This window comes from Telmatherina bonti (genome assembly GCF_933228915.1).
Source record: "Telmatherina bonti genome assembly, chromosome: 16".
In the NCBI taxonomy this organism is placed as follows: Eukaryota; Metazoa; Chordata; class Actinopteri; order Atheriniformes; family Telmatherinidae; genus Telmatherina; species Telmatherina bonti.
The window spans coordinates 16,812,180-16,826,073 of record NC_136614.1 but is presented as its reverse complement, the minus strand read 5'-3'; the positions used below and the strand labels follow the sequence as shown (position 1 = coordinate 16,826,073).

The following is a 13,894-nucleotide window of genomic DNA, read 5'->3' as shown; positions in this document are numbered from 1 at the left end:
ATACACTCACACAGCACTTCTACATTTGTATATACCAAGCGTTTCTTTTGCACTATCCTACGCATTCATACCCCGACACATCTGCAGTGTGGGTTTCAGTGTCTTTGGCATGCATTCAGGGTAAGCCTGAACTGCCAACTTTCAGGTTGAGCAAGTGGCTGCTCTTCCTCCTGAGCTACATCAGTGACACTGATGAGTATCATCAAGGCTGTTGCATGCACTTCCTTATAAGTTTTAAGAACTGTGTGAAAACATAGTTTTACAAGATAAGAATTAAGACCATGAAATGAAATCTTCTTTAAAGATTTTACATTATTTTAGTGTCTGAGGGTTAAACTGCTGCTCTTTGCTTCTTTCTCAGGTTTCTATGTTAAGAAGAAGGAAGAGGAGCTTTTGCTGACAAGGGTTCAGACAATGAACACTTTTGCAAGGAGCAACAGCTGCCAACAGTCTTACTGACCTTCGATCAGCCATGTCACTCCAGAATCACCCATTAAGAGAAAACCCCTATTCGTATACAGGATCGCTTTCTTACATCCATTTGGAAGAATAGCTAAATGTGACAACAGAAATGGCATCAGCATTTGTGGACTGTAATACATCAGAGTACATATTAGAGTACAGGTGAGGCTCAGCCCACAAGACACTTTCAGATGGTAAGAAGCTACAGATGACTTTTACAGAAGGTCACACTCCAGCTTTGATTTAATATCCATCCCACAGCCTTGTTGATGGAGTCAGCCATGGCTGCTGCTGCTCACCATAGCAACGGTCCCTTGGAGGAGCAAAGAACAGACTGAGCGGGTTAACAATGCAGCGCAACGGCAGTGGGGTGGGTGTTGGAGGGCAGCCTTGGGTGCTGCGTCGCGTGCGTCTCACATGGCTCAGTTTCATGCTCTTCTTCATTCTGGTCTTCTTCCCACTCATTGCTCACTACTACCTCACTACCATTGATGAAGCTGGGGGTCCCGATAAGCGCATCTTCGGGCCTCGGCCCGGTGGCGAACTGTGCGAGGCCAAACACGTCCAAGATCTGTGCCGCATCCGAGAGTCGGTCAGCGAGGAGCTGCTGCAGCTGGAAGCTAAGAGGCAGGAGCTCAATGGGGAGATCGCTCGACTCAACCTAAGGATTGAGGCTTGCAAGCGCAGTATAGACAGCGCCAAGCAGGATCTGCTGCAGCTGAAGAATGTTATCAGCCAAACGGAGCATTCCTATAAAGAACTGATGGCTCAGAACCAGCCCAAGCTGTCATTGCCTGTAAGACTGCTACCAGACAAGGAGGATCCAGGACTGCCACCCCCCAAGTCATCACGCTCCTGCCGCCTTCGCTCCTGCTTCGACTATGCGCGCTGTCCTCTTACATCTGGATTTCCTGTGTATGTCTATGACACAGGCTCCTATCCTTTTGGGGATTACGTTGACCCACTAGTGAAGCAGGCTTTCGCTGCATCTGTTAAAAGCAACATCTATGTAACAGATAATCCCAGCATTGCCTGTTTGTATCTGGTATTGGTGGGGGAGATACTGGACTCCTCTCTTCCACCATCTCCATCAGAGCTGGAGAAGCAACTGAAAGCCCTTCCCTACTGGAGATCTGATGGACACAATCATGTATTGGTGCATCTTTCAAGAAAGTCTTTGACACAGAACTTCCTGTATAATGTGAGCACAGGACGAGCAGCAGTGGCTCAGTCCACTTTCCTGGAGCAGCAGTACCGTGAGGGCTTTGACTTGGTGGTGTCTCCACTGGTTCATGCTCTCTCAGAGCCAAACTTTTTGGAAGTGCCACCACAAGTCCCTGTAAAGAGGAAGTACCTTTTTACCTTTCAAGGTGAGAGGGTTGAGTCCTTAAGGAGCAGCTTACAGGAGGCACCCCCTCAGTCATTTGAGGAGGAAATGGAAGGAGATCCACCAGCTGATTACGACGATCGGATAATTGGCACCTTAAAAGCAGTGCAGGACAGCCACCTGGATCAGGTACTGGTGGAATTCACCTGCAAGAGCCCAAGGCCAAGTTTGCCAACAGAGTGGGCTCTTTGTGGGGAGAGGGAGGACAGGCTGGAGGTGCTCAAGGCTTCTACCTTTGCCCTTGTGATTGCCCCAGGGGATGGACAGCTGGTGGCCTCAGCAGGCTGCGGCATGAGGCTGTTTGAGGCCTTAGAAGTAGGAGCTATCCCTGTTGTACTGGGGGACCACTCCAGGCTACCTTACCACCAATTTATCCGCTGGAGTGAAGCTGCCATCATAGTTCCCAAACCCCGTGTCACAGAGCTTCACTTCCTGTTGCGCAGCCTATCAGACAATGACCTATTAACTATGAGGAGGCAAGGACGCTTTCTGTGGGAAACCTACTTTTCAACTTCAGAGAATGTTCTCAACACCATCCTGGCCAGTATCAGAACCACCATTCAAGTTCCTGCTGCACCCATCAAGGATGAGCCTGGTCATGAGATTCCTCACAAAGCTGGGAAGCTTGCGGGAACTGACGCAAACCTAGCTGACAACGGTGATCTGGATCTGGGTCCTGTGGAGACGGAGCCACCTTATGCCTCCCCCCGCTTTCTCCGCAATTTCACATACACAGCTGCAGACACCTACAGAGCATGGAACCGGGCCCCCGGGCCTTTCCATCTGTTTCCTCACACTCCTCTGGACCCCGTGCTGCCCTCTGAAGCTAAATTCCTTGGCTCTGGTACTGGTTTCAGGCCAATCGGTGGAGGCACAGGGGGCTCTGGGAAGGAATTTCAGGCTGCTCTGGGCGGGAACGTTCCCAGAGAGCAGTTCACCGTGGTCATGTTGACTTATGAAAGGGAGGAGGTGCTGATGAACTCTTTGGAGAGGTTGAACGGGCTGCCCTACCTTAACAAGGTAGTGGTGGTGTGGAATTCTCCCAAGCCTCCTTCAGATGACCTGCTGTGGCCAGACATCGGCCTGCCTATTGTGGTGAGTGAAGAAGAACCTTCTTCCACTCTTTCCTCTAAATGTTGATGTTTTCTTTAGGAAGAAATAAATCTTTCGTTGTCTCTTAAAATGCACTAAAATAACCTATTATCTCTGATGTGATGGAGAGCTTCCTCATCCTTAGACATGTAGGTCATCGCTTCCTTGCTTACTAGACTTTCCAGTTTCTTTAGCTGGTGTTCATTGGTTTTATCTTGACTCAACAACAGACAGAAATTTCAGAAAAAGAAAGCTTAAAGGGTTAAAGACACACAAATCTTACTGTACATGGTTGAATTTCAATTATTTCTTTGCTTTTTTGAGGTCAATCTGTGACTTTAGAAAAATTATCCTGTGAATACTTGTTTTGCGAAGCTCCATCTTTGTCTTGCCTGCAGGTTGTGCGCACAGAAAAGAACAGCCTCAATAACCGCTTCCTTCCCTGGGATGCCGTGGAAACTGAGGCCATCCTCTCCATCGATGACGATGCTCACCTTCGGCACGATGAGATCATGTTTGGGTTTAGGTCAGTGACGCTCAGTTTAAATAGCTGAAAGTTTTAATGCATTTGTCAAATTTTCTTATGTTTCCCGTGGGCTCACCATCTGCGGGAGCAGCCGTAGGGGTCGGGTGCAATGTGAGCTGGGCGGCAGCAAGGGGCGGGGACCCTGGCGGTCCGATCCCCGGCTGCAGAAGCTGGCTCTAGGGACGTGGAACGTCACCTCTCTGGTGGGGAAGGAGCCTGAGCTTGTGCGCGAGGTTGAGCGGTTCCGACTAGATATAGTTGGACTCACCTCGACGCATGGCTTGGGCTCTGGAACCAGTACCCTCGAGAGGGGCTGGACCTTCTTCCACTCTGGAGTTGCTCATGGTGAGAGGCGCAGAGCAGGTGTGGGCATTCTCATCAGCCCCCAGCTTGGTGCCTGCACGTTGGGGTTTACCCCGGTGGATGAAAGGGTAGTTTCCCTCCGCCTCCGGGTGGGGGGACGGGTCCTGACTGTTGTCTGTGCTTATGCACCAAACAGCAGTTCAGAGTACCCACCCTTTCTGGGGTCCTTGGAGGGAGTGCTGGAGGGTGCTCTTTCTGGGGACTCCATTGTTCTGCTGGGGGACTTCAATGCTCACGTGGGCAATGACAGTGAGACCTGGAGGGGAGTGATTGGGAGGCATGCCCCCCCCCCCCCCCCCCCCCCCCCTCTGAACCCAAATGGTGTTTTGTTATTGGACTTCTGTGCTAGTCATGGATTGTCTATAACGAAAACCATGTTCCAGCATAAGAGTGTCCATATGTACACCTGGCATCAGGATTCCCTGGGCCGCAGTTCGATGATCGACTTTGTAGTCGTATCGTCGGACCTGTGGCCACATGCCTTGGACACTCGGGTGAAGAGGGGGGCGGAGCTGTCAACTGATCACCACCTGGTGGTGAGTTGGCTCAGATGGTGGGGGAGGAAGCCGGTCAGAGCTGGCAGGCCCAAACGTGTTGTGAGGGTCTGCTGGGAACGTCTGGCTGAGTCCCCTGTCAGAGCGAGCTTCAACTCCCACCTTCAGCAGAGCTTTGAACATGTCCCGAGTGAGGCGGGGGACATTGAGTCCGAATGGGCTGTGTTCCGTGCCTCTATTGCTGAGGCGGCCGGCCGGAGCTGTGGCTGTAAGGTCGTTGGTGCCTGTCGTGGCAGTAATCCCAGGACTCGTTGGTGGACACCAGCAGTGAGGGATGCCGTCAAGCTGAAGAAGGAGTCCTATCGGGCCTTCTTGGCCTGTGGGACTCTGGAGGCAGCTGATGGGTACCGACGGGCTAAGCGGCATGCGGCTTCGGCTGTTGCCGAGGCAAAAACTCGGGCATGGGAGGAGTTCGGCGAGGCCATGGAGAAAGACTTCCGGACGGCTTCGAGGAGATTCTGGTCCACCATCCGGCGGCTCAGGAGGGGGAAGCAGTGCTCCATCAATACTGTGTACAGTGGAGGTGGGGAGCTGCTGACCTCAACTCGGGACGTAGTGGGTCGGTGGAGGGAATACTTCGAAGACCTCCTCAATCCTACCAACACGTCTTCCCATGAGGGAGCAGAGCTGGTGGACTCAGGGGTGGACTCTCCTATCTCTGGGGCTGAAGTCGCTGAGGTGGTCATAAAAAGCTCCTTGGCGGCAAGGCCCCGGGGGTGGATGAGATCCACCCGGAGTTCCTTAAGGCTCTGGATGCTATGGGGCTGTCCTGGCTGACACGCCTCTGCAGCATCGCGTGGACATCGGGGGCAGTACCGCTGGATTGGCAGACAGGGGTGGTGGTCCCCCTTTTTAAGAAGGGGGACCGGAGGGTGTGTTCCAATTACAGGGGAATCACACTCCTCAGCCTCCCTGGTAAGGTGTATTCAGGGGTCCTGGAGAGGAGGGTCCGCCGGATAGTCGAATCCCGGATTGAGGAGGAGCAGTGTGGTTTTCGTCCTGGTCGCGGAACAGTGGACCAGCTCTATACCCTCTCTGGGGTCCTGGAGGGGGCATGGCAGTTTACCCAACCAGTCTACATGTGCTTTGTGGACCTGGAGAAGGCATTCGACCGTGTCCCCCGGGGGCTCCTGTGGGGGGTACTCCGGGAGTATGGGGTACCGGACCCCCTTGTACGAGCTGTCCGGTCCCTGTACGACAGGTGTCAGAGCTTGGTCCCCATTGCCGGTAGTAAGTCGGATTCGCCAAGGCTGCCCTTTATCACCAATTCTGTTCATAACTTATATGGACAGAATTTCTAGACGCAGCCGAGGTGTTGAGGGGATCCGACTTGGTGGCCTCAGGATTGGGTCCCTGCTTTTTGCGGATGACGTGGTCCTGTTGGCTTCATCTGGTCGTGATCTCCAGCTCTCACTTGAGCGATTCGCGGCCGAGTTTGAAGCGGCTGGGATGAGAATCAGCACCTCAAAATCTGAGACCATGGTCCTCAGCCGGAATAGGGTGGATTGCCCTCTCCGGGTCAGGAGTCAGGTCCTGCCTCAAGTGGAGGAGTTTAAATATCTCGGGGTCTTGTTCACGAGTGAGGGAAGGATGGAGCGCGAGATCGACAGACGGATCGGTGCGGTGTCTGCAGTAATGCGGGCTCTGCGCCGGTCTGTCGTGGTGAAGAAGGAGCTGAGCCAGAAGGTGAAGCTCTCGATTTACCAGTCGACCTACGTTCCTACCCTTACCTATGGTCATGAGCTGTGGGTCGTGACCGAAAGAACGAGATCTCGTATACAGGCAGCTGAAATGAGTTTCCTCCGCAGGGTGGCCGGGCTCTCCCTTAGAGATAGGGTGAGGAGCTCAGTCATCCGGGAGGGGCTCAGAGTAGAGCCGCTGCTCCTTCGCATCGAGAGGAACCAGTTGAGGTGGCTCGGGCATCTGGTCAGGATGCCTCCTGGACGCCTCCCTGGTGAGGTGTTCCAGGCACGTCCCTCTGGGAGGAGACCCCGGGGAAGACCCAGGACACGCTGGAGGGATTACATCTCTCGGCTGGCCTGGGAACGCCTCGGGATCCCCCCCCCCCCCGCAGAGTTGGCAAATGTGGCTGGGGAGAGGGAAGTCTTGGTTTCCCTGCTTAGGCTGCTGCCCCCGCGACCCGACCCCGGATAAGCGGCAGAAGATGGATGGATGGATGGATGGATTCTTATGTTTCAGAGTCCATTGAAATTTATTCTGTTCATTTTATTTCTGTTCATTCTCCACACTTGTTTATCAACAACTCAGTTGATTTTCCATTATCAAAAATCCTGATAATTCATTTTGTCAAAGCTGTTTGAACAAATAAATCATGTCCTTACAATTCTTCACATTGCTGTTGCCCCATCATGTGGCTGCATGTCAACATTTAACATGATCATTGCATATTTAATGCAGCCTCATTAGCTTCTGATTGACACTTTGCATAAAACTATAAAGGTTTCTTTGTCTTGTTTACAGGCTTTTATTGCAGCGCACATTCCCAGAGAGAGCATGTATTATAAGACTGTCATTTCTTTATGCTGTTTTTAAAGTTAAATTCATCCATAACTGAGTAATTCATCGGACTGTGGAGCACTTGTGTTTCCTAACGGGTTACAACTACAGTGATCAACTAGCTTTTTCTCACAAAAGAAATGGGACCAAAAGCTTATTGTTAAAATCAGTCTCTGTAACACTAAGGGCTATACTAACATTTTAGGAAAATATGTTTAATGTTTGCTCTCTAAAGAAAACAAAATCAAGTTTTTTTTGTCTCCATGTGGTTCTAGAGGAGCTTTAAACTTACTACAGGCTTGCCGTGCACGTGCATTAAACCGGGGTTAAATCATTCCTAAATGAAAGATGTTTGGAGCCATTAACAGACTTCTCAGATTTGTCCATCCAGTCAAACTGAGTAAATCAGGATTAAGAACCTTTTTCAAAGAGGAAATGACAAACCATATGTTTCCAAAAGTAAAAGAGACTAATTGAATATTAGTTGCAGCCTGTTACAATTGTCCTGCAGGAACCTCCCACTTCTCAGTCCTCCGAATGCAGCATGGAATGTGAACAAAAAAAGATTGGAATAAAAAAAACAGAATGGAAATGAGCCGTCAGCATCTTGCTCACACAACACATAGATGACCTGAGCATGAAGGTTGTGTTCAAACCAGTTAAATGATTAAGTAGACTGTTATTTTTTGCACCACGTCTCCCTTCTTCCACGCATTTATACGAGTTGATGCTCCAACAGCTTGTCCAGGCAGGCGAAAACTGGTTCTCTGAGAATGTGTGTCTGCATGCGTGTGTGTGTCTGTCTGTTTCTACTGGGTCATTTGTGATGAATTATCGTAAAGTCCTCCAGAATTACCCAGGAATGTTCTCTTACCTCCTTTGCAGCCAAAGAGAAGTTGTGCTGCAGATGACTGTGTTCGACTTTTAAGTGGTTTCACATGAACTCTGGGGAGACATTAAATTGCTTTTTGAGATTTCGTGGATCTTCTGGGTTTTGAAGGCGGCGTTCCAATTGATAAACTCAAACACTGAAGTGGTCTGTAGTTTCTTTTAACGTGAGCCAAAAGTGGTGATTAAATGATTAACTGACATCTTAAAAATGGCCAAAAACCAGCTGAAGTCGGCGTAGATCTCCTAGTTTCTTGCCATGCGATATTGCTTGTTTTGATAAGTATAAACAGATGGATTTATCAGGATGACATATGCTGCGGACAAAAAAAAAAAATTATCTGAAAATAAATGTTTGGTTCAGTTATGATAGAAAATAAAAGGTGTTGCTCATTTTGCCTGTATGATTGTGATTGTCAGAGTGTGGCGTGAAGCCAGGGATCGCATCGTGGGTTTCCCTGGGAGGTATCATGCATGGGACGTCAACCATCAGTCCTGGCTCTACAACTCCAACTACTCCTGCGAGCTCTCCATGGTACTGACAGGAGCTGCGTTCTTCCACAAGGTCAGGTCCAGCACCTCTAAAACGCTATGCCCTCTTGATCTTAACTCATCACCCATCACTGATGTGCTCCCCTGCGTGTTTGTGTCCTTGCAGTACTACGCGTACCTGTACTCCTACGTGATGCCCCAAGCCATCAGGGACATGGTGGACGAGTACATAAACTGCGAGGACATAGCCATGAACTTCCTGGTCTCTCACATCACCCGCAAACCACCCATCAAGGTCAGAGATGGAGCACGTAGCTAAGCTCTGCTCAACTCAGCATCTGTGAAGCTTTTGTGTCTCCCTGAGGCTTTGTGTATTTTTATTTTTGCCTACTTAGCCATGCTATTACTCAAACTGGCATATCCAATATTCCAGACACAAATTATAAATTAAAAACACAAGATCGAATCGGTGCATTACGCCTTTTTTCCTGGATTTTTATTGGAAGGACATTTATTTCTGGGGAGCCTATTTATGGTCGGACAAATAGTTACAGCAATCAAGCCCTGGAAGCTGTTGAAAATGTCATGGCAAACCTCAGTTTAAGTTCTGTGTGATTTAGAGGGGTGTTAATATTCAGGGGTGTTTCAGGAGGGAATTAAGGATGTCTTTGATGGAGTGTGTTGCATGACAGCACTTCACTGTGAGGAATAAGCCTTGTGAATAATGAATTTGGGGCAAGTTTGGACTTTTAATCGGTTTGGGAATGTATTTCTATCTGTTAGGCCAAATAAGACATTTACAAAGACAGGAAAAAAAAAACCTTTTTATGCTTCACTAGTGAGGAATCAGCAACATCCAAGCTCTAAAAGATCTTAGATGAACACAGATAATGAACATCGTGCTTTTAAATGCAGACACTTTCAGACTGAATCAGACTTCCCCTCATTCTCAGCAAGAGATTGCTGATTTTTTTTTTTGCTTCATTGCATTATTCAGATCATTCTGTGTCTGAAACTCCATCTGCCGACTTTACTGTAGAAATGGTTTCAAATAGGGAATAAATGACTTTCAGCATTATATTTTACAAAAGAAATCCTGATCCTAAACATAGTTGGTCCAGTCATAATATTGATTTTTGCCACTGGTTGATAACAGCTTGGCTCAAATACCAGCAAACCATTTAAACAAGCAGAAGCAGTCTTAGGATGGGGGGGCTTGCACTCACTGCTCTGTTGAGGTCTATCCAGTGGTTTTACATGGTGTTTGAAAAGATCAGTGTTAAATTAGTCCAATTTGTATTTTAGATGCATTTAAGATAATCTAGCTTTGGAAGTAATTCTTTTTTTTTTCCTAACCCCCCCCCCCCTTTTTTACTGTTCCAGTATCTGTAAAACAAGGCTCCATGAAAATCATATGTGTGTCATTGCAACTCCAGACTCTGTTAAATCTTCCTGAAGTTTTTTGCCAACTAAAAGGGACATTTTCAGGAGCACTGACTGTTAGAAATACAAATATTTTTTTAGATTTTTTGGATTTATATTTCTAACAATCAGTGCTCCTGAAAATCTTTGTTTTTCAGACCTCTGCATCGCCTTCGTCGCCCTGCTTTTGCGAGGATCTCTTATTTTAAATTGCTAAGCAGCTGCTTAGAGCAGTACACAGCTTCTGTTTGGAAAGATGAGGCTTGAGGAGATTATATTTGAAAGAATTTCCCCTACAAGCTTATTAAGCTCTGAGACGATGATGTTGGATAGCTGATATCTTTCTGAGCCCACATGATGCTCTAACATAAATAGTACATCAATCTTGATTTAAAAAAAAAAAAGTAAAAAAGAAACTTTAATTTTCAGCTGTCTATTTTTAAGATCTGTGACTTGTTAGCAAATCTAAAAGCTAATGTGGCTCTTGATCACATTCCTGTGATGCATTTCAAAGTTTATCCCCTGAATTTATTCAATCTCTATTTATCTTAGGTAACCTCCCGTTGGACTTTCCGCTGCCCAGGCTGCCCTCAGGCCCTTTCACACGACGACTCGCATTTCCACGAGCGCCACAAGTGCATCAACTTCTTTGTGAAAGTATACGGCTACATGCCACTGCTGTATACACAGTTTCGCGTGGACTCTGTGCTGTTTAAGACTCGTTTGCCTCATGACAAGACCAAATGCTTCAAGTTCATCTAGCGCAGGCTGAGCAACTCAGCAGAGAAGGTTGAAGAATAGGAAGTGTTTAAGCAAATTCCAGCTCCCATTTAAAGCAGCGAAGAAAACTTTTGGGTTCGGATTTGCAGAATTAGATGGACCAATTAACCTCATTAGCTGTTGGTCTAAAAAATAAAAAAGTTTAAAGAGTGGAAGCTGAAAGGAACTACTGTCAAGAAATGAAACCTTTTTTTCCTTCTTACTCTTCAATCATGTTCAATTATCAACCACTAACTCCAGATGTCATTTGCACCTCTTACCTGCCACCTGCCAAATGGAGGCAGTTGTACACAGTGTACAAAAACTCACCCAGGTTAAAACTCTACCTAAAGGTGAAGATAAGGAACTGACAGACTGATGCCAACAAACGGCCTCAGATGAGAGCAACTTACAGTTTCAAACTGTACGTCTTGTACATGTATGTGAGAGAAGCACTGATGGTCAGATGTATTTTATTGAACTCTTTTTTTTTTTTTTTAAATGTTTAATTGTGTAAATCTGTCTGGAGTGAACATTTTCCAGCACCTCTCCCTGTGGGAATTTAGAACGAGACTGGATTTCAAGTGATGAGTAGAGCCCACTCAGCCCAATCATGTTTTAGCAGCTTAAAGTGCTCAAGAGGGAATTCACTTCAGCGGTCACCATAATGCCTCAAATCTGTCATGAAAACCAGCTATCAGCTTTGTCATTGTGTCAGCTTACCTGAACCGCACACAGCACGCATGGAAAAGACTTTATTTTTTATTTCGTTGGGTGTTTACTGTTTGTAAAATTGGTCTGCAGTTAAATAAGTCATGTCTAAATGTTGTAATAATGACCAAACACTTACAATGTCCCATTTTTAAGAATGACAGCTGCCAAAAATCAGCAACGACAACAACAACAACAACAAAAAAGGCTTTGATGTTCAAATTAATGAAGAATGTTTCTAGTTCATTGTTTTGTTTGGATTATGGTGAAAACTTCAAATGAACAGTCAGAAAACTGATTAATGCTTGCTTGTTTTCTGGTGGAGATCAATACGTCCATCTCTCGAGCTTGTTGAGTCTAAAATAGGAGAAAATGGCTTGTTTTGTCAGAAATGAACAAAAAGCACCCAGTGGCACCATTAAAGCTCAACTAATAACATAGTATGTCTCATTTTATTGAAATATCACCATCGTATTTCAAGGCTGTCAAACAGTTGCCAGGCAACGTGCAGACACTCCTGGAAGTTAATGGTCCCAATCAAGCAGTAGACAAACAATAACTCCTAAAACCATACGTTGTCACTTTTATTCTTTGTTTACAACAAATGAGAGCTAATTTGATGATATGTAGATTTTATTGCTGCTGTTTGAAGTTCAGATTTCATATTGCTGATTGTCTTCTCATGAAATTCTCCACCAGAATGCAAAGAAAGCATTGTCCCAAAGACTTGATAGAATACTTCACAATGTGTTGCTTGCTCTGACTTTGCAGAATAAGTTTTGGACACTTCTCATCATGTACAAGTTTCCCTCAGACAGCATCTCTGCAGGGACACCATCTTGGTTCCAATCTGTGTTCTATCCTTGCTTGATGAATGTTTTCTTTTGCCAAATAGGTACGATGTCTGCAGCTTTACAGCAAAACTTGCAGGGTGGTTGCAAACGGGATGCAGTCTGGTACACCCATATCCATCCTCTACGGTACTTCAAACCATTGGAGCTTAAATGTATTTAAAAACTCTTTGACGGTCTCAACTCTAGTAATCTTAACAAAAAACTAACTTTAAAAAAAAAAAAAAAAAAGACTCACTTGGTAGTGTTTTTTCTGCAGTTTTTTTTTTTTTTTTTTTTTTCTGAGGATGCTTTTATGAAACAGACTTTCGCAAATACATGGTTCTTGTATATTTATTGAATATATTATTGAAAAAAAGATTTTTTTTAAAAAAAACAAAAACTGATGAGACATGCAATAAAATGTCAAGACGTTGTAGTTTATTATTCCTAATCGCACAAATCCCAACCTGACGGAGCCGTCACAGTAACTTCATTGCCAATGAAAACTATCTGGTGCCTGTGACGGGAGTGTCTTTAAAGCCAAATCTCCACCGATTCCAGATGGCGACTTCTCTGTGATCCCCCAGGTGTATTATTTTAAAAAAAAAAAAACTGAACCAAGCTTGTTTACCTGAGAGAAATAAACCAGGGGCCAGATTTTTAATTAGTATGGTGTAAAATGACCAAAACAAAATACTTCCCCCCCCTTTTTTTTCTTTTTTTTTTTTTTTTTTTTCTTCATCAAACTTGAATAACTGATCTAACTCCCAATGTCATCACCTCTGTGCGTTTTTTACTGGAGCTCCAGGGGCCTCATAATTGCCTGTTGGACTCTGAACAAGTCCTCGGGGCTCAGTTTGGGTCAGCTGGTTTTCCTCCCATACCTGCAAACCAAACCCCCCCCCCTCTATTTCTCTCTGTGGCACAGCTGGTTTTCTGTAGCTTGGAGGAGAACAAATTTAAAGGCTGTAGTCGCTCTGCAAGGTGTTTGAGATGTGAAAATATGTGCTCCTTAGTCTGTTCGCGACTGTGGGCGAAGATGCAGCCGTCTGCGAGTGCTGCTTGTGTTGTACCAGACTAATGAGCAATGACAGCGTCAAACATACCATTTAAGGATGGATGAATGGAAATAAAAACTCTGAACGTTGTTAACTTAAAAAAAATCACATCTGACTCTTGTCCTCATTCTTGTATCCATCTCCTTAAAAACGCGGTCCTGAAGACTCACAAGTACATTCATGCACACCGTTTACTAGTAATTTACATTGTTGGTATTTCTTAAACTGCTCTTGAACAGAGTTCATGTTAGATTTGGGTTATCTGCACAAAACTGCATTTAGACTCAGATTAGTCTCACATTAGAGTTCCAAGAAGAAAGAAACTATTAGTTTTCAATAACCTACTGCAGGGTCTCCAACTCCGGTCCTCATGAGCCACCATCCTGCAGGTTTTTACTGTTTCCCTGCTGTGACACACCTGACCCATATCAATGGTTCTTTAACAGGAAAGTGCAGATGACAAGTCGCTGGAGAACCTTTTCATTTGAAAACAGGGAAACACTAAAACCTGCAGGATGGTAGCTCACGAGGACAGACTTGGAGAACCCTGACCTACTGTCACATTTGTGGGAATAAAAATAACAATTTGCCGTTTGACAGGAAATTTAGCTAAAATGTTGACGAAACCATATCCTGATTAAAAGCCAGCTGTTAGGCAATTAGTGGATGTGCTAGCATGGCCTAAATCATACTCTAAAAATAGCTTAGTTTATAATCAGCTATTAAAAAGAAGAGAGAAACTATCATGATTATTTTTGCCAATGCAATAGGGCTTTACTACACCAACCAGCTACTGGCTCTAATTACAGACACCAACGCTCAGCAAGAAA

General features: G+C 45.8%; 1 protein-coding gene across 1 annotated transcript in view; it reads left to right on the top strand.

The window, feature by feature from the left end:
- The window catches only part of extl3 (exostosin-like glycosyltransferase 3), a 36,753-nt gene extending 23,667 nt beyond the window's left edge, over positions 1-13,086 (top strand). The window contains exons 2-6 of the mRNA XM_079255364.1: positions 362-2,944; positions 3,340-3,467; positions 8,210-8,354; positions 8,448-8,576; positions 10,256-13,086. Of these exons, the coding sequence (XP_079111490.1) occupies positions 812-2,944; positions 3,340-3,467; positions 8,210-8,354; positions 8,448-8,576; positions 10,256-10,465 (2,745 nt within the window). The 5' untranslated portion in view covers positions 362-811 and the 3' untranslated portion in view covers positions 10,466-13,086. The remainder of the gene's footprint in view (positions 1-361; positions 2,945-3,339; positions 3,468-8,209; positions 8,355-8,447; positions 8,577-10,255) is intronic.
- The last annotated feature ends 808 nt before the right edge of the window (positions 13,087-13,894 follow it).